This window comes from Kwoniella dendrophila, chromosome 9 (assembly GCF_036810415.1).
Source record: "Kwoniella dendrophila CBS 6074 chromosome 9, complete sequence".
Classification (NCBI taxonomy): Eukaryota; Fungi; Basidiomycota; class Tremellomycetes; order Tremellales; family Cryptococcaceae; genus Kwoniella; species Kwoniella dendrophila.
This window is the reverse complement of record NC_089484.1, coordinates 183,230-203,011: the sequence shown is the minus strand read 5'-3', so window position 1 is coordinate 203,011 and position 19,782 is coordinate 183,230. Positions and strand designations below refer to the sequence as shown.

Below are 19,782 nucleotides of genomic sequence, written 5' to 3'. Positions count from 1 at the left end.
CTTGCTCTTCTGCCAGATGTTATATTGCCAGCTTGACTTAGTAAGATAGATGATCTTGAAAAAAAAGTCAGTCCCGAAAAAAAAAGGTTGACGATCAGATGGCAAAAGTGGAGGTTGATAGTGAGATGACGAGAAGATAAGGATTGATTATCTATGTCAACAAAGGTTTTTCTTCTTTTTTGCACTTTGGTATTTTGCCTCTACAATTTCTGACCCGTAAAGCTGAATCACTAAACTTAACAGCTTTAGAACCGATATATAGAGATGATATGACGAAATGGAATTAGATACTGTCAATCATATCCAACTTGTAGGTGACTTTCGTATCCAATGATACTGGCATAACTAACGATGGTCATGATATTGATGAAATCTGGATTGATCAGACTATTCCTCCATCTCAAGTAAGACCAACTTTACGAGCCATATTACACGCGATCTTCTTTCATAGAAACTTGGATGTTATTGAACCAGATGACTTTGAACTACTGGATTCACATATAGTGAGTCATCATCCATCCGGTGATCAGGATCATATAACCATTGGAATGATGTGTCTAACCCTTGCAAATGAATGCTGAAATTATGTTTGTTATCCATATTCAGGCAGTAGCTCCGAATAGTATAATTGACAGAGAAATAAACGAGAAGATTGAGGAATTCGCTAAAGAGTATTTGGATAACGGGCAGAAATCATTCGGAGAAATTGCTGTTGTGTTTCTGCAGAAGAAGCCTAAGAAAGGTTGGTTCGCAATTACAGAAGTAAGTTATCATATCTCTGCTAAGAACTTGATTTTGTATATCAAGATCAGTCATCACGTCTCTACGCAGAATGACTGATCCGGACAAGCCCATAATAAGGACTTGCTTTTATGCTGACAACCAATTTGTGGTAGGAATTGGTACCATGGGAAGAACACTTAATCACTCTTCATTTTAACCGTACATCGACGTTGAATAAGGCTCCCCATTCAAATCCATTACATGGTGCGCTAATACAGGTACTGACGTTCTGTGCGGAGAAGAAAAGTAATGTACCTCCTCTGGTAGGCAACTCTGTGAGTGAAATTTTTTCTGTTAGATCCTGCTCTGTGCTGATATATATACATATTGTCATACATAGGACCTTGTCAATACCTCTCATCAAGTAAGTCTCTTCAAATACTCGTTGTATATATGAAATTACATACTACTCTCAGTGAAGCTAATGGTACTTCGGATAGATCCTTATATCACCTCCCTCACCAAGCGAATTGTTTTCACCTTCACCACCTACCTATCCAACAAGGTTGACTTCTCCTCCACCGGCACCTCTGACAAATACTACACCTGCTACCGCACTGGCGAAAGATCTAACATTACCTTCTTCAACGCCAGTTACATCAAATACGTCTCAGAATCAAACTGGGGATATTTACGTATCAAGGAGAGGTGTTTCGCCTTCAACAGGCACTTTTGGTTATTTGGAACAAGCAAAAGACGGTTTACGAGCTGTAGGTGCTAAAGCTGGTGCTGGAGTAGGTTGGGGTGGAAGAGCTATAGGTGGCGCTTTCGGTAGGGGTGGTGGATGAAGTGATCTGGTTACTTTTTAAGTTGTATCGATTCGAATTTTTCGAGTGTCACTGTTTGCATGTCTGCTGTCACGATTGTATATATCTGTTGTAATATCACACTCTGTCATGCATATACCATAAGCTATCCATTTCACATTATACAATTCAATTCAACACCGACTCCCGTAGCTCTTAACCTCTCTGACAATGCCACGTCATGATCATGTTATCTAATCACTGCTATCAAAATAACCGGATAAATGAGGAGAGAACGCGTCCGGAAATGACAATCATCTTCAACATTTGTTGACAAAATTGTTTTGATTTTACTTCTCACTTTTGGTTTCTCACAAGATATATAACTCCACTTTTCGGTCTGTTACACATCAACATCCTTGTCAAAGACCGCTCGATCTCCTCTCAGTTGTCGGAAAAGTGGTGAAGAATACACCAAATCGGAAGGTCACCTTCGAGTCGATCTGCTTCCCGGCAAAAGCAGGAAAGAAGGAAAGTAGATAATAACGTACTATGAGAGTTACGAAACCCAGTTGGATTGAACATTCAGGTCAGCTTATTAAGGACTTGTGCATCCCTGCTCAAAAGCTGATTGACCTTGATTCATAGTCGGCGAAAAGAAAGGTAGATGTCCTATATATAGTATATCAGTACATCCTGATGGAACGAGAATAGCAACAGGAGGATTAGGTGAGTAAACAACGCTTCTCTTCCGCCTATCATCAACGGTTTCAATTCATTTCTCATCTTTATATTCAAACTTTTCATTCGTGAAAACCGCCTATCGCTGCGCAGCTGACGAGTATATACGTTGATGGCAGATAATAAGGTCAAGATATGGTCGACTTTACCTATACTGGATGAGGAAGCTGAGAAGGATGAGGCGAATCATAAGCTGTTGTGTACTATGGCTGCACATACTGGTAAGCTACCAGATCGTTTAATTTCGATACTTCACGCAGCTCACATATAAGTAACACAGGACCTGTTCTTACCGTACGTTGGGCACATCATGGACGATTCCTTGCAACAGGTTCAGACGATCAAGTCATCATGATATGGGGTATAGATCCGTAAGTCAGCTCAGCTATATCAAGATTTTCTCTTTCAGCTGACACTTCTCTTCCAGGGAAGGAGCAGGTAGACTTTGGGGTTCCGAGGAAGTTAATCACGAGAATTGGAAAGCCCTTACTAGATTAGTAGGACATGTAGCAGGTACGTTAGCTTGATAAACTCTGAATGGATACAGCTCATTTGTTGCCTTTCAGATGTCGTTGATCTAGCTTGGTCAAGAGATGACTCTATGTTAGCATCAGTCGGTTTGGATAGTAAAGTGTGGATATGGGACGGAGCTACTTTTGGTAAGCTGGCAATTGAATGGCATGGAGCTGTTCAAGGACTAGCTGACGTTACATCAGAACGTCTGCGGAAGCTCGATCTTCATCAAGGCTTTGTCAAAGGTGTTTGTTGGGATCCTGTTGGAAACTTTTTAGCTACTCAGGTGAGTACATCCTCATCAACTTCACAGCTATACAAGCTAACAAGCATCTTACATAGTCTGATGACAAGACAGTTAAGATATGGAACACGGAAAATTGGAGTCTCGTTCAAACCGTATCAAAACCTTTCGAGACATCCCCGCAGAGTACCTTCTTTCGAAGATTGAGGTTAGTCAATCCTGCGACCTTCCTGATGGGTCTCGCTAATATACCGTGTTCAGTTGGTCACCTGATGGAGCCTTCATTGCGGCATCAAACGCTAAGAACGGACCAGTATTTGTGGCTGCTGTCATAGATCGAGAAGGTTGGAATTCAGATATTTCGTTTGTAGGGCATGAGAATACTATCCAGGTTGCCGTAAGCTTTATCTTTACAGGTAGACGAAACCGATTCCTGACATGTGCAATTAGGCATTCAATCCACGTCTGTTCTTCCGGAAAGAAGATGAACCTGGCCGAGCTACTGCTTCTTGTATGTTAGCGTTGGGGGCAAACGATTTTAGTATCTCTATATGGCGAAATACACTACACAAACCCCTTGTGGTATTGAAAGACCTGTTTGGAAGAGATCTTCTGGACATGTGCTGGTAAGTCAGCTACCATGACCCAATTCACACAGCTGACATCGCCGAAAAGGTCAACCAACGGATACAATCTGTACGCTTGCTCAGCGGATGGCTCGATCTGTGCTGTTTCATTCGATCCTGCCGAGTTTCCGGAGCTTGGTAAACCAGAATTAACTCAAAGAGTTTTAGATGAATACGAATACAAGACCAAACGTCAAATCGCTCGAGCTGTCTCTACCCAAGCCCCGTTATCAGTATCCAACTCATTTGGGCCATCTGCATCCAGCTCAAGTGTTGTCAACGTGTTGCAACCAAAGAAAAAGGTCAAAGGCTCAAATCGACGTATTGATCTGTCCAATCCTGGATCTGGTTCCCGATCGCTTCAACCGCCCTCACGAGATCCCTTCTCTGGACCAATACAAGATTTTGCAAGTGGATCAGGTCATCAGGCATCTACAGCTCAAATGTTTGAAGATGCTCGAAATGCTTTCGCCAATGGCCATGGAACTAGCCAAGTCAACGGTGATTCACCTCGAGCAGGTTTGAAGAGAAAAGCTATATTGTTTGGTGAAGAGGAAACCAGAGCTGTTCGAGGAAGACTTATGAATGTAGAGCAGAATGGTACAACGCCAGTCAAAGTCCTCAGAGCACCTAGAATTGCAATTCAAGCTGGTTCATCAAGTTCAAGCAGATGCCTTCCCATCCCTCAAATACAGTCCGTCGTTCGTGCTACTCTCTCGCCAAATGAAGGAATTGGTCATCTGGAAGCTCATAATTCACCATCTGAAGACGGTATTATTAAAGTGTCTTTCGTCAAAGATGGTCAAGGACAATGGGTTGATTACCTCTCTTCAGCCGTATTGGCCTTAGTCGTAACCTCTAAATTTTGCGCAATAGCCACGGAGGATAATAGTGTTATTGTCTATTCGCCTTCGGGCCGACAGTGAGTACAAGGATCCTTAGACTTGGCTGTCGTATATACTAATCGTTAGTGTCAGACTTTGCAAGCTCAAACTCGCCGCTTCAACTTACGATCTTCAAGCGAATAACGACAAATTATTGATCGTAACATCTGATTGCCTCGCTCGTGTGATGTAAGTCATTTCCTAGAATTCTTCTCATGCTGTACGCTAGCTGATCAAACAAATTGTAGCGATACACGAAACGGCAAGGCTATATTCCCATCGGCTAGCCTTTCTCATTTGCTTGATCCTCCTTCGACATCTTCCGCTGATTTGGAAATCAAAGAATGTGCCATACAACCTAACGGTATTCCTATCATCACCACATCCGCACCTGCAGCTTACGCATACGATCCTTCAATATCTGAATGGCTTACTATATCTTCTACACACCATTTATCATCCAGTCCTCTCACTACAGCATCCCAAGGCATAGTAGGAGAAGTAGAAAGGACTGTACGCTCTTTGTGGAAGGGAAAAACGCGGGACAATGGTGGAGAATGGTGGATAGAATCAATAACGATGAGTCATTACGAAACGAGGATCAAAGCTAGTATACTACTTGATTCGACAGACGAGTATCAAGATTTCGTTTCACAGTATATCAAATATCTGGGTAATGAAGGGTTTATCGAACGAGCGGAGGAAGTATTAAAGGAGCTTATAGGTCCTATTTATAGGTATGTCGAGCCATTAGTCCTCCAGGTTTTCCCCCGAGCTGATTCTTACAATATGTTGACAGGACAACGACTGTGAGCGACTGGAACGATCAAATTGTAGGATTAAGTAAAAGAGAGGTAGCTCAGGTGTTGATACAATACCTCAGTCAAACGACAAATGGAGGTGAATTAGCAAGAGAATATGTGACGATTCTACGAAAAATTAATGGTGATGGATGGTAAATGAAGGTAATGATGACGTCAAGTTGAAACAGATATTGTTGAGTAAGCTATCTACTAGTTGTATGCATTTATATTATCGTATACTTCGAATTTCCTTTGCGCGTTGTGCCTCTATTATTTTGCTGACATTCAACTAGAAGCGAGATGATCATCCATTTTCAACCTGCAATATTCGGAAAGACAATGGATCTGTTCCAATTCGTGCTCCACGCTTATGAGCGAGGAATAGCGGTAAAAAGCCTGAGACATGTGTAAAAGACGATTGAGGCATACAATACTGTACGATTCTTGTCCAGGTAGAACTACTCGCAGCACCGCTTCATCACCGCTCCTTAGTCTCATCCATTCAGGTTGACTTTCCTCTGAAGTATCGCCATTACGCGAGAGATAATCCTTTCTAGTCAATCTAAGCTCCCGCCTCTTGCTGGATGCTACTGTATCATCACTCAGAGAGTACCTTACTCAGCCTTTGAAAAATATGAAAATCGCCTTGAGGTTTTATGTATCCTGTATTTCATTTATCATACTTCCATATTTCAAAGATACGTTTAGTAGTACTATATACAGTGATCACTTTCTTTCAATGCTACCAGAAACTTCATCAGCCACCTCGATCAACAAGGGGACTAGAGTCTTGCCACAAGGTGGGTATTTTGCCTTGATACTGTAACAATCTAACATCGCAAGCAAATACTCAGCTTGCTGATGAAAGGTATGATCAACTGCTTATCTTTCGCTTTCTACTACTTTGTTTTCATGCATTTCACCGTGATGAGACAGAAGGCGCAGATATAGAAGGGCTGACTGAATCCATATGGTATGACCCTGCGTCTTCGATTAGTTTAGAAGAGACCCGGAAAAGACTTGAAGCTGCTGCAGATGCAGCTTGTTCAACAGAATTCATCATTAGTAAAATTGCTCATGATCGTTGGATGAATATGGCTCTTACATGTAGTAACGATAGATGTCCTTTATCTCGCAGAGGTCTTTTGGAATATTATCAAGGAAATAAACGAATTTTCGAGAAATACGGGACACCAACAACACAAATTGCTGGGAATGATCGTGATATATTAGTTCGAACAGAAATAGCTAATCACTATAAATCTTTATGTGATACAGCTATATGGACTGGAATACCTAAATGTTTAAATTGCGTCTCTCTCACCGATATTGAATACCCTCCTACTTCTATTAGAGGATGGTCAAGATATGAACATCTTATCAGTACCAAAGATTCAAAAAAAGCTAGATCAAAAGGAAAAGATTTGCAGCTAGGTTTAGGAAAAGGTAACAAACCTGTACATGGAGTTGATTTACCTGTATGGCAAAGGCATGAAATTGACGGCTCAACGACAACATTGAGATTTTGGCATATAGGTGATCATCTTTCAAATAGTATTAAAACATACTGTTCCCTTCAACATGGTGTTGCCGGTTTGATCGCTTTACACAAGAAACACTTGAAGTTACGTAAAGCTGGCTCTGCAGAATCAAGCTCGACAACAGGCAAGCTCTTGATGTTCCGAGATTATTCGCCTGAAATTCTTGACGAAGCGAATCAGGTAATCTCACGATCTGGTATCACTATCGATGATGATGCAGTCGAACCACAAGTTACTGCTGGAAAAAGAGGAAGAAGCGATCAGAAATCTACTAGTACTGGACTTGCCGCTAGCGGAACTTCTATCTCGTCCGAAGCAGTATCAGCACCTACTGCCACATATATTGGCATGGAGGAGGACGACGAAAGTAATGCTCGACCATCTCGGTTACCCAAATTAGGAGAATGATCTAGATACCCGATATTATGAAACTCTTACATATGCATGAATGTGTCGAACTAAAGGTACAACAATAGTATACACCCTGAACAAATATAGATATGCGACATAACCTTGTAATTCTTACTGACGACACCAATAAGTGATTACGCACAATGGGATTTTTCAATCCTCTTCATCCTCCTGTTCACCATCTTCACTGTCAGTAGCACCACCAAACTCTATCCCGCCATCATCATCATTCTCTTCATCGACAATCCCTTTAGCTTCTCTTTTAGCTTTATTTCTAGCTTCCATTTTAGCTAAAATCTTATCTGCTGTATTGAATATACCTGATGTAGGTGCACCACAAGCGTAACATTTTGGTGATTTGATGAATCGTTTTGTTGCGCATCTGTAACGTAAAAAATAAAAGTCAGCTTGGTACATGTTGATCGATATATCTTAACTACAGGATGAGGCAATATAGAGAGGATTTGGCATGATAATGATGAAAAGGAACAATTTCACTCACCCCATACAGAAATAATGACCGCATTTAGTTATGACAGGATTCGTAAAAGGTTTTCTACAAATTAAACATGCAAAAGGAATTTCTTCTTCTTCATCATCAACATCTTGATCAACTTGTTGCTGTTGATTTGAATTCAGATTATCCATTTGCCATCCAGCTAAATAATCACCTCTATCATGTAAGAATTTACATGAATCTCCATAACCACAAAATCCAGTTTCTTTATAATCTTTACAAACATCAGGTTGATAGTCCATTAAAGTTATTGTTCTGATATTATTTGTTGCTTTTATTGGTCCATGTTTCATCTTACTACTTAATTGTTCTCTTGTTTTATTTATCGTAGGTAGGTATCCTGAAGTTCCTTTATATAATCCATCATCTATATCACCGTCCTAAAAGAAGGTCGCAAAAATAGTATAATACGTTAGCTTCTGATTTAGACCCTACCCAGACAAACATGGTGATTTAACAGGAAGAGGAAAAATCCGTACTTACCTCATTCAATTTGATTTTCTTATCCTTCAGGATATCATTGTAATCATCTATACTACCTCCATTTTCCAAATCCCAATTACTTGCTCTTGTAGCTAATTCATCACCTTTCCTTGTTAAGCCTTCATCAGCTCTATAATCCAATTCGTCTAAACCACCATCTGTTGAATCTCCGTTCAAATCTCGTCGTCTCTTCGTTCCCTGTACTAGGGGGTTCGCGAGATTTTTCTTTTCTGGCCTTATCACTATTGACGATGAAGATCCTGAGAGTGCGTCCGATTCTGCTACTGGAGAAGCTGATCTCTTACGGGATTGAGCTGGTCGACGTGAAGGTCCTTTCTTGAAAGACACAAGAGGTGTTGACATGTTAAGAAAATGGAAGAGCTTCTTCTACTTGATATGGTTCCGGCTTGAATCTCAGAGCTGTTTCGACTTGGACCAAGATAATCAACTATGTATGAAAGTAACGATTATGCGATACTGAATGTAGATTGATAGTTGATTTGTGTCTGAATAAGCAGATATATAGGTAACTTGAACATGATCTTAATTAACCTGTATCTTATGTTGTCTATTTTATCAGCGGCAAAATACCACCTGCATGTAACTTTCCCACGCTGACTAAGCATCATGAAACATGATCGAACCACGCTTTTATCCTTATCTATGCCAGATAGCGGTCAGGCGCCACTCTCGGTGATTTAGCTATAACACCGCAAGTATTGTATGGGCACTACAGGAAATAGGAAATACTAGAAACGGTAATCCTGTGTGATGGAGGCGTATAATGGATGAAAATGCGCATAAATTAGCGTATGTGAACGTCGACCTCGTCACCTCTGATAGCGAGAACAAGACTTTCTCTATTTACCTTGTCCAAGCTCGAAATAATCAAGTTATAGCCTTCCATCAAGAGCTCCCCCTCTGACGCAGCGAGCAGGTGAGTACAACAACCATCACATACCTTTTGTCTCCGAGGTGAGAAAAGCATTGCCACATATGCGGGTTTTTCCGGAGTTGATAGCTGATATAAAATAATCGATATATGTTTCAGCTGTTTTCACCACCACAATACATTTCCCCGCTGTAACAAAACCTATTCCCGGCGTCATCTCATCATCATTTATCAACATCTAACTGCCTCTTTTGCCTTATCATTCGTAACGCCGAGTTATCAATCATCCCATTCTGATCTATAACCATCATTAACTCATCAATAGCCTCCACTTCTTTGGTCCACCTGAAAAAGATTAATAAAGATAAAACAATACAAAAACCAAAGTAACTACGCGTTATCACAGCAGAGTAGATAGAAAGGAAGACCTGATTGATAGAACCATGGATGAACAATCTCTGCAAACAGCACAAGAACAAGCTGATCAAGCTGCATTTGAATCTGCTGTGGCTGCAGCTTCAGCACAATTGAATAATGAATCAAATCAACATCATCATCATCATCATGATCCATATCATCAGGACAACGATGTAGTAGTTGTGGGTGGATTAGATGATCATCATCATCATCATCAGCAACAAATGCATCATCATTTAGATCAACATCACCCACATCATTTTCCACATCACGCATTACAACAACCTGATTTCTCTCAACATCATTTGAAAGATGATAACAATAACAATAACAATAACAATAACAGTAGTAACAACGATCTATCACATATACAACAACACCATGATGGAAATCAAGGTAATGAGTTAGATGTTGTACATGGATTAGAAATACCTGTTGTGGTTGATGATTTACACCAGAATCATCATCACCATCATCAATTGCATCATGATCCTCATCAACATCATGTCGTAATGGAAGGTGAACCAGAGTTGGATTTAGGTTTAGGTAATATTGGTACACCAAATGAATTTGATCCCAGAGAAACCGATTTAAGTGATTTTGATAATCAAAGAGCCAATTCCTATGGTAGACCACCAAGCATAAGGAAAGGTGAGGTTTGGTAGATGGCATAGTTTCTAGATGTATATATCGGATTCGTTACTGATCATCGTTCGACTTATTAATAGCCTGTGACCTGTGTCATGCTGCTAAACAGGTAAGCTCATCACATCTCCCGTTTGTACACGTCAAAGTTGACTAATCATCCATAATTCTCAGAAATGCTCTGGTGATCGACCGTCATGTACAAGATGTGCAGCAGGTGGATGGAATTGTATTTACGCACCGCGACAGCGTAGACGTACTGTACCTAAAGATCAAAAAATGGCTCATGCCCAAATGGATCCGATGCAGCAACATCATGGTATGACACATCCACAACCAAGTCATGGATCGAAGAAAAGGAAATTAGGTGCAAGAGAAACTTTGACTACTTTTGGGTCAGAAGCAATGGATATGAAAATGGCTATGGGCATGGCAATGGATATGGGTTTGACAGGGGAAGAGGAAGGGGAAGAAATGCAGAATATGACTGATGATCAGATGGTAAGTTATATTTCTACTTCGTTTTATGCTCTACTTGGCTACTTGACTGACAATTGTACAGCTCGAATCCGTTGCCATTGATGGATATCTAGCGGATCTCCCTCTAGCCACCTTCGTTCACAACCTTCCCTTCACAGCGCCTCCACCACCTCCTGAACCTCAGGTCCATTACAATAACGATGATTTCCCTTCAGCAGGAGATAATGTCTTCCCAAACTCAGACATGGATCAACATACTACATCAGCTTTGCGTGATGCCATTTTCTCTTTAAACGAAAACAACGCCGGTGGACAAGGTGAAGGAAATGTTGAAGGTGAACAAGGAGGTGATGGACAAGGTGATGCAAGTGAAATGGATCCACATCTCGCTTTATTGAATTTATCACATATGCAAGATGATGGAGTTGGAGATGATAATGGAGATATACAAAATAACACAAATAACGATCCTAGTGGAAATGGAGGAGGGGTATTACAAATACCTGATTTTTCATCATCTTCACCTGTATCACCTACAACAATAGGATGTAATCATAGGCAAATAGTTCCACATATATTATCATTATTGACACAACATACATTAGATCCAAAACCTGGTACTTCAACACCATTAACTTTAGGTGTATTCGCACCTTTAGCAAGATCATTAAGATTATTTCATTCTTTAACTCAATGTCAACAATGTATAACATCACCACAACAAACTTTACCACAATTAGCATTATTGTCAAGAACAACAACATTATTAACTTTCCCTTTCCCACCTATAAATTCTTCAACTGTAGGATCTTCAGCACAAATTACAATTCAAGGTGCAAGATTATCTGGTACAGGATTATCTGAAGCTATTGAACAACATATTGTTGGTGTTGTTTGGGATTCTTGGAGAGCTTCTATAAGAGAAATTTTTGCTATATTAGATAAAAAAGCTCAAGATGTTATTACCGCTTCAACTGCTCATTCAAATGCGAATAATAATCAAAATAACAACAATAACGATAATAAGACTAAAGAAGAGAATAATAATGATAATAACAATAATAATAGTAATAATCAAAATACAAATGGTACAAATAGTAATGATGGTACACCACAACCTGGATCTCAAACACCTGCACCTCCACCGGCACCACCTGTACCAGTCGCAACCAGTTTAGAAAAACAAAGAGCTGGGTTGATCTTCCAAGCTGTTTCGAGGTTAATTACTGCTATGGATGAAGTTGAGGGATAAAATACTTCTCAAATGATAAAGCGAATTGAAAAATAGAGATTTTATAGTACCAATAATAAAACAAGTATAGTAACAATATGTTTGGAAATTCACATGCAATATGTTGTCATTCTCTTTCATTATGCGAATTCAATAAGTTTATCCCTTTGAATCGCACTTTACACCTACTTCCAAATTCTTTTGATCAGACTACTGTTGAACCTATCAATTTTGATTTTGAGTTTTCTTCCATCTATCGTTATTGTTTGTAAGATATCCCTGGCTTTTTCCACTAAAAGGATGAAAAGGTAATTTTTCGCATCAATTCTCAGGCACAGCATTCGATGAAAGCCAATCTTTCCAATAACGCTCACAATGTGGTTCGTCAGTAAAATGCAACCAAGCTACTGTGTCGATTTCGTCAGAATGTGCGCTGTCATTTGAATTCGATTTACTTGATTTTGAAGATAAGATTGGGATATGGTAAATCTGTACCCTATAATACAGTAACGTCCAATTTGATAATATCAGTAAAAAAGGAGTAGTAATTCATTCGTTTTTAATCAGTAAATACTGTATCATCAGTATCATATCCTCCGTCATTTCGATCAATATATATCAAAATCGCTGAACTTGAAAAATCGCACAATCTTATGCTTTTCCCTACTTACATGGATATACCAGGATCTCTCCTTGATTTACATGTTGGCATCAATTTCGAGCTAGGATAATGCATAGGATGAGATAAAATATAATTGAAATGCTCAATTTTGATCGTTGATGGTAAGTTGGTAATATGTATTGATCTTTGAAAAGGTTTCGGACTATGTGCTTTGGTTTTTAAATTGGAGTTCGGATTTTATCGGATGATGACTGAATCTGCTTGAGAAGGAGAAGATGAGGATTTGAGAGCGAAAAAGGATTTCAATGACTGTAGTATGATAATGAATCAGCATGAGTCAGTGTCACAAGCTTCATACTGAAACTTGAGGAGACTGTATAACTTACCATGGTTGTGAAGATAAAGAACGTGAAGAACGAAAGGTGTGGTTCTTGAAAGTGAGTCTAGAGAGGACATGATGAAAGTACGACAAAAGAAAAAAAGAAATCTATCAACTTGATTTCAGAAGACTACGTCCAAATGTTTACCGCAGGATTGGTCGGTGATACACTCAATCTTTGAAATCTTTTGAAGACTTGTCTTCCAGTCGAGAAATCTTTAACAAAGGTTCTCACACTCTTGGTTCACTACCGTTCCATACAGTACGAGCTATCGGAGTACGAGTATATAAACTAAGTAATGACGTTTTGATTTTATCGAGTTAAGATTTGCAGACCAATGTAAGTGCTTTAGCATGATGACCGATAACCTTTTATTGGTCTTTGGTCAAGTAATATGTTGTATCCTTTATTGATAGAACCTTCCTTTCATTGATCCTCCTATACCGAGTATTGGCCAAAGGATTGTGACGTCTCATATATATTGCCGAAACTTGTAAGAGATGCATTTTGATAAGACGGAACAAAAGGTAATACCTGAATGGAAAGGCTATCGGGTTTTATACAGTGTGTCTGAATAACCTGATGATAGAGAGAGAGGCAGCAAGTCTAAGCATATGCAAAGTATGATAGTAAATAGAAGATGACCTACCCATTCTTTACAGTATATTTCTCTTGAGAAAACATATCGTTAAACGATGTAATCAAAAAACAACTGAAAAAAAAATTTAACTAAAATTAAAGCCGAAAAGGGTCAATCACGAAGACCAACTTACATTCATTTTCAAGAAAACAAAAAGTAAAACACTCACAAAAATAATATACTGACAAAGACCGTTAACTAATCCTCCAGCAAGAATTGAGAGCTTAATAATCGATGCTTTGAAAAGATACTATACATCGCATGATGAGAATAAATGGCACCTATCAATTATTCTCGATACACTTCTTTATTAGCAACTTCAATTTCAACTTCAAGCGTTACTATAGAATCAGCAATCTCTTCAAATTCACCATCAACGCCACCACCACGACCACCACAACAACAACAAAAATCGCAAAATGTCCCAAATCACAACTCACATATAGTCCAAGTCCGAGTAGGAAATCGAATTCAAAAACCCTACATCCGTCAAATATCTCCAGACAACTCCGTACCTACTCCTGCACCAAAAGCCATAATCAAACAACGACAGATCTCCAACACCATAACTAACCGACCCATCCAAACATCTCCATCAATTATTCCAATAATAACTACCAGAACAGATAATCCATTTGCTGCTAACTTTGATGAAGGCTCTTCGTCTTCTACCAAATCTTCTTCTTCAAAGACTAAATCCACTTCTAAAGATGATGATGATGATGATGACAATGATGAGGATGCCGATGATGATGAGGGAGATTCCACAAAAACGTCATTTACTAAAACCACAACTATTCATCCTTCTTCTTCTACTACTACTACTTCTTTGGTATCAACTTCTTCTAGTTCAACTACATCTAATCTAGGAAACACATCAGCTGAAAAAACTGATGAAGGATCAGTGTTAGATAAAGGAGTAGCAACGACGAATTTATCTTGGTGGCAATTATTATCAATAATTATATGTGGTATTTTATTTTTATCAGTTTGTTCATGGTTTTTATTTAAAAATAGACAAAAAAAGAAATATAAGAAAAAACAATTAAAAAAGCAAGAATTAGAAGATGAATTAAAAAGAAAACAAGATTATCAAAATAATCAAGATTTATTAGATTTAGCTAAATTGAAACATAATCGAAGACGAGGGAAATATGATTCTGAAGATGATAGTGATACTGATAGTGATAGTGAAGATGATGATGAATCTGTTTATCCATCTAGGAAAAATCGAAGATATAGAAGTAATAGAAGAGATAAAAGTAGAAAAAACAGAAGAGGAAGAGATAGAAAAAATGATGATAGCTTTTCCGATGAAGATGAATTGACAGATTCGACGTATTATGAAAGACGAAAAGATAGAAATCGAAGAAGAAGAAGAAGAAAACATAGAAAAAATAGAAAAGAAGGATGGTTATCTAGTGGATTGAAATCAGCATTTTCATTTAGACCTTCAGCATCTTCATCAAGATCAGTTTCTAGTGATACAACGAAATTAACACCTAGAACGGGTAATCAGATTTCACCAAAATCAATTTTATCTAATGGGAATAGTAAAAATCAGAAAAACAGTCGACATTTTAGAGATTCAGTTTTTTCAACTTATAATTCAATGAAAAAAGCTGCTATAAAATTAAAATATCATGAAGCAAAAATAAAATTAGATGAACAATTAAAGAAAGAAGAATTGATTGAATTAGAAAGAAAAGAAAAGATTAAAAAAGCGAATCAAGAAATTGATCAATTCAATCAATCCCAATCACAACAGAAAGAAGAAAACAGAGCTGGTATAGGTGCAGGTGCACATAATAACCAAAATAGTACTTCATCTCCACCTAAATCAAATGATACTTCAGAACAGCCAAATCAAGGATGGGCTAGGAATGGTACTAATGGAAGAGGAGGAGGTTTGTCACATGAGAACACTAACGAACAAAGAGGTGGTAAGTATCTACTCAACTTGATTTCATACTTTTCGTTTTCGATATCAACTCTGTTTCTTTGTGTAGTAAATCCATTCTTTCCGGTTAGTACATAATGCTTACTTGATTAAAACAACACTTTCCAGGTAAACTCCTTATCCCACCTGTTCCAAGACAACCAGTAAAATCCAAATCCATTCAAGATATATCTACAGCAGCTTTATTACCATATAACAAAGATCCTGCTCCTCCTAAAGCTGCCAGAACCAAATTTGATCGAAACGATTCTTTAGACGGTGAAATATCTAATTTATTAGGTAATAATACCAATATCAATGAATACCAGTCTGAACCTTCAAGCGAAGAGCAGCCAACTAGCAAATCTGATAGACGGAGAGGTGGAATTTTGAATGATATTTCTAAGCCTGAGCCAAGTTACCAACCTTCTGCTTCTAACTCTCATATCAGCCTTCAAACTGAACCTCAGCAAAAGAACCGATACTATCCTGAGAATTCTATTCCACCGACTGAATCTGAATTGGTGGGTAAACAGCCTAAAGCAGAGTATAAAAATCTATTCCAAATGAATTGGGTACCTTCTGGAGTTATGCAGTCTTCTCCTACTGATATCTCTGGATCGAAGAGCGATATAGGAAATCTACCTATAACGCATCCAAATGATAAACCAGTTTCAAAGGTTGTTTTGCCATCTAGGTTTTTCAAGAATAATAATGGGTTTGACGATGTTGGCAAAAGGAATAATACTGCTACTGCTGGATCAGTAAGTTTGAGAGGTAAAGGTAGTGTCGGATACGATACTTCCGAAGCTTTAGCCCATACCGACGTTCCTCCACAGTTCGGAAGTGATGCTGGTGGGAATGCTCATGCTGGAAATAAATGGGCGAATAGGTTAAGGGAAAGAAGGTGATTTATAGATCCTTTCGATGGTTCAAGTTTAATTTGTGCTCTTTTGTTTGATTCTATTCTGGAGTTCTTGCTTTCCTTGGACATTCACTATTTCTTTCGTATAATTGCTCCCTTCTTGATTTTGATACAATGTTGATAATTATGTAAAATATGATACAACAGATATGTATATATAAATCTTATTCTTGGTGAAGGAGGCGATCAGCGTTGTGAACATATCTACATGACAACTTATATGGGAAATGTATTCATACTGAAAGTTGACTTACCTATTCAACTTAATATTACAATCTCTTGACACCCATCTAAAATAACCTTATGGTTCTACTCGCTTTCCGACTCTTCAGCACTACTTTCCTCATCACTCTCATCGACTTTGTTATTCTTTTTCTTGGTATTATCAGTAGTATTATGGTTATTATGTAAATCTCTACCATTTACAGCTAAACTCATTAAAGTAGCTCTACCTTTCCCATGAGCAATTTTACCTAAATCTTCTTTATATTTCTCGACATCTCCAATTTGATCTTTCCATTTCGTTAATGATTCATTCAAAACCAATTGTGCTACACGTAATTGATATGTTAATGATTCATAATATTTTGATGTTTCTGAATTTGATTCATTTATTGTTGGTGGTAAATCTATACTATTTTCTTTTGAAGATAAAGATGGTAAAACCTCGAATGTTTTACTTGATGAAGAAGGTGTATTTGACGGAGCTTGAATTTCGGGAGGTGGATAGATGGTATATGAGATTTCGATTGTTTTGGTAGACATGGTGGGCTATGCAGATTCGAGCTCCTCGTATACAAGTGATAGTCAATTACGATGAAAAGGCTTAGTAAATACCATTTATTCTATCGCCAGAGAGAGAACCTGAATTCCCCCCTTCAGATAGCTATCTAGAGTAGATAGAATCGTCGTCCTCGATTTATCACGTGACTTGATGGTACGGTGACGTTTATTTATTACGTACGTTCTAGCTAATTAGTAACGTGGAGAAGAGCATTTAAAGATCTAGACGCGACATGAAAGATCAAAAGATGGAATGTTAACATATTTGTTAAATTATTCTCCTTCACATTTATCGTCTGCAAGCATTTAGAGGCACGAACACGATGTTACGACCCATAACGACTCTATCACTCCTTTTACCTCTTCTCTTGTCGTGTGGTGTAGCGTTAGCGGATGAAGGAACAGATAGTCTAACGGGGATGATTGAGAAGGTATGTTCTGATTGTACTCAACTCCCATTTATCACATTTAGCCGATATCACTCTCTGGCATCATCAATTAGCTAATACGCTAGACTATAGACGACTCCATTACGAACACATTCTTTGGCTGCCCCTTATGTGGATAGTGACCTACAGAATAGATGGTAAGTCGTGTCTATACAATTAATTATGCTGTGTTGGCTAATATAGAGAAATATACAGGTGGGATTTCGGTGGTAATGCGATTATAGTAAGTTGCAGAACCAAAGATCCGCTTACGCGCTTGAAATCTCCATTAGCTGACTGTATCGCACAAATTTACCAGAATACAAATAAGCATGTACGATTGACACAAGATAGACCATCCGAAAAAGGTTGGTTGTGGTCAAGAATGCCTTTAAGTGTGTCAAATTGGCAAATTGATGTAGAATTCAAGGTGAGTTAATTGGAAAGCTTTTTTACAAAACCAAATGGTATGGTCTACAAGGATATATGCTAATTGTTGAGAAACTGGGATATGTTGAGAAAATAATAGGTTGATGGAAAAGCACATAATTTATTTGGTGATGGATTTGCAATTTGGATATCAAAAGATAGAGCAAAAGAAGGTCCTGTATTTGGCAGTGTAGGTAAGTGATCAGGCTTCGATAATAAATATATAATATGTTTCTTAAATATGCTTCATATTATGGAGTGAAAATTGAGAAGTATATTGGGCTAACGGTTCAATTTATCGTTATAGATTATTTCACTGGATTAGGTTTATTCTTTGATACGTAAGTAACGGCTATGTCGGTGACGAGAATGCTTTCTCATGTACGATATCTGACTCTCATCATAATAATAATTACAGATACTCAAACTCTCGTCACTCTTACCAATGGCCAAGAATCACAGCGATGTTAGGTGATGGTAAAACTCAATATGATCATGATCACGATAACGAAGCTCACGAACTTGCTGGATGCTCTGTAAGTCACAGCCGCGCAATACGGATCCCTCGGTCCTTGTGGGTTACAGCTAATAATACCTACCATTTTACAAACAGGAAAATTTCAGGAGACAAGGTGACACACCAACGAAAGCCAGAATAACATACATCAAAAACAAGATCTTACAGGTAGGCGCAGTATTGACTAGACATATAATCTTCGTAGTCAAGGCTAACCAGCAGTTATCATATCTTCAATTATAGGTCAAAGTACAAACTAAATATGTGAATGACTGGAAATTATGTTTTGAAACTCCAGTTGATTTGCCTGATAACCCGTATATTGGATTCAGTGCTGCTACAGGTGATGTTTCTGATAATCATGAGTGAGTCAAGATATCTCGGCTCTTCATCGCAGACCCGTGATTACGACCTTTCACCTATATCCGTACGGCATGTCGATTCTCAGCTAATGCTAAATTCCATCGTATAGTATCGTATCAGTAAACACCTTTTCAGCAACTTTACGACCACAATTCAGATCAACGGCTCAAGCTCCATTAGCAGCAGCAGATACAGTCGAAAAAGCTAAAAGCGGGAAAGGGAAACCCAGTTCAAAATCATCTTCAAGTGGTGGAGGTGCTGCGGGATGGTTCTTGTTCATCTTAAAAGTGAGTACTGCAGAATATCTATACGGTGAATTCTATGTGAAGTATCCTGTTATTGACGATTTTGATGAAACAGGGTATTGGTATATTGGCTTTCGTAGCGTTTGCCATAGCTGCTTTTGTGAGTTCCCTTACCTTCAATTGGCGACCCGTAACTAGTTGGGTCTCACTGATATGCTGAGCTGAGCCCTAAATTTTCGTCTTTCAACAGAGAACCTATAGCGCCCAAAAGAAACAGAAACGACATTGGTAATCTGCCAGTAGGTCCATAAGAAAAGCGATCACATAGCATAGTCAGACGAATGCATCCAATGTTATACAGTATGATTGTATCAAGTTAGTTCATTCAGTGTGTTTGCAATAGCAGTCTGTTCACTAAAATATACAAGGCAGCAGAATGCATCTTACCTCTTCGGACTATCTCTAACCGCCTCCACGACATAACGTCATGACTTCATTACCAGGAATGCGGAATTGACCTCCACTTATAACGTCCGTTATCACTCCACTCATCA

The 19,782-nt window shown here is 38.5% G+C and overlaps 8 protein-coding genes across 8 annotated transcripts; 6 read left to right on the top strand and 2 right to left on the bottom strand.

Annotated features, from left to right (window-relative positions):
* Positions 1-277: 277 nt before the first annotated feature.
* Positions 278-1,571, top strand: L201_006504 (uncharacterized protein; the record flags this gene model as incomplete). Its single annotated transcript, XM_066222223.1, has 5 exons — positions 278-310; positions 387-503; positions 607-762; positions 897-1,058; positions 1,224-1,571. 5 exons carry the CDS (start codon positions 278-280, stop codon positions 1,569-1,571), a joined length of 816 nt encoding a protein of 271 aa, XP_066078320.1.
* A 510-nt stretch (positions 1,572-2,081) lies between these two features.
* L201_006503 (uncharacterized protein) lies at positions 2,082-5,496 on the top strand (the record flags this gene model as incomplete). Its single annotated transcript, XM_066222222.1, has 14 exons — positions 2,082-2,118; positions 2,178-2,258; positions 2,390-2,491; positions 2,551-2,641; positions 2,698-2,783; positions 2,837-2,929; positions 2,987-3,069; positions 3,126-3,235; positions 3,289-3,424; positions 3,478-3,653; positions 3,703-4,575; positions 4,631-4,726; positions 4,786-5,274; positions 5,337-5,496. The coding sequence occupies 14 exons, from the start codon at positions 2,082-2,084 to the stop codon at positions 5,494-5,496; spliced, it is 2,613 nt and encodes an 870-aa protein (XP_066078319.1).
* Positions 5,497-6,434: 938 nt separating this feature from the next.
* L201_006502 (uncharacterized protein) lies at positions 6,435-7,289 on the top strand (the record flags this gene model as incomplete). Its single annotated transcript, XM_066222221.1, has 1 exon — positions 6,435-7,289. The coding sequence occupies one exon, from the start codon at positions 6,435-6,437 to the stop codon at positions 7,287-7,289; it is 855 nt and encodes a 284-aa protein (XP_066078318.1).
* Positions 7,290-7,445: 156 nt separating this feature from the next.
* Positions 7,446-8,655, bottom strand: L201_006501 (uncharacterized protein; the record flags this gene model as incomplete). The annotated part of the gene is made up of 3 exons (XM_066222220.1): positions 7,446-7,674; positions 7,795-8,189; positions 8,293-8,655. 3 exons carry the CDS (start codon positions 8,653-8,655, stop codon positions 7,446-7,448), a joined length of 987 nt encoding a protein of 328 aa, XP_066078317.1.
* A 972-nt stretch (positions 8,656-9,627) lies between these two features.
* L201_006500 (uncharacterized protein) lies at positions 9,628-11,978 on the top strand (the record flags this gene model as incomplete). Its single annotated transcript, XM_066222219.1, has 4 exons — positions 9,628-10,252; positions 10,330-10,358; positions 10,421-10,747; positions 10,809-11,978. The coding sequence occupies 4 exons, from the start codon at positions 9,628-9,630 to the stop codon at positions 11,976-11,978; spliced, it is 2,151 nt and encodes a 716-aa protein (XP_066078316.1).
* Positions 11,979-13,873: 1,895 nt separating this feature from the next.
* L201_006499 (uncharacterized protein) lies at positions 13,874-16,449 on the top strand (the record flags this gene model as incomplete). Its single annotated transcript, XM_066222218.1, has 2 exons — positions 13,874-15,542; positions 15,668-16,449. 2 exons carry the CDS (start codon positions 13,874-13,876, stop codon positions 16,447-16,449), a joined length of 2,451 nt encoding a protein of 816 aa, XP_066078315.1.
* A 323-nt stretch (positions 16,450-16,772) lies between these two features.
* On the bottom strand, positions 16,773-17,228 carry L201_006498 (uncharacterized protein; the record flags this gene model as incomplete). Its single annotated transcript, XM_066222217.1, has 1 exon — positions 16,773-17,228. The coding sequence occupies one exon, from the start codon at positions 17,226-17,228 to the stop codon at positions 16,773-16,775; it is 456 nt and encodes a 151-aa protein (XP_066078314.1).
* Positions 17,229-17,569: 341 nt separating this feature from the next.
* L201_006497 (uncharacterized protein) lies at positions 17,570-19,520 on the top strand (the record flags this gene model as incomplete). Its single annotated transcript, XM_066222216.1, has 12 exons — positions 17,570-17,677; positions 17,768-17,832; positions 17,891-17,918; positions 17,994-18,104; positions 18,204-18,297; positions 18,411-18,444; positions 18,522-18,639; positions 18,717-18,788; positions 18,864-18,985; positions 19,093-19,270; positions 19,344-19,388; positions 19,479-19,520. The coding sequence occupies 12 exons, from the start codon at positions 17,570-17,572 to the stop codon at positions 19,518-19,520; spliced, it is 1,017 nt and encodes a 338-aa protein (XP_066078313.1).
* Positions 19,521-19,782: the final 262 nt, after the last annotated feature.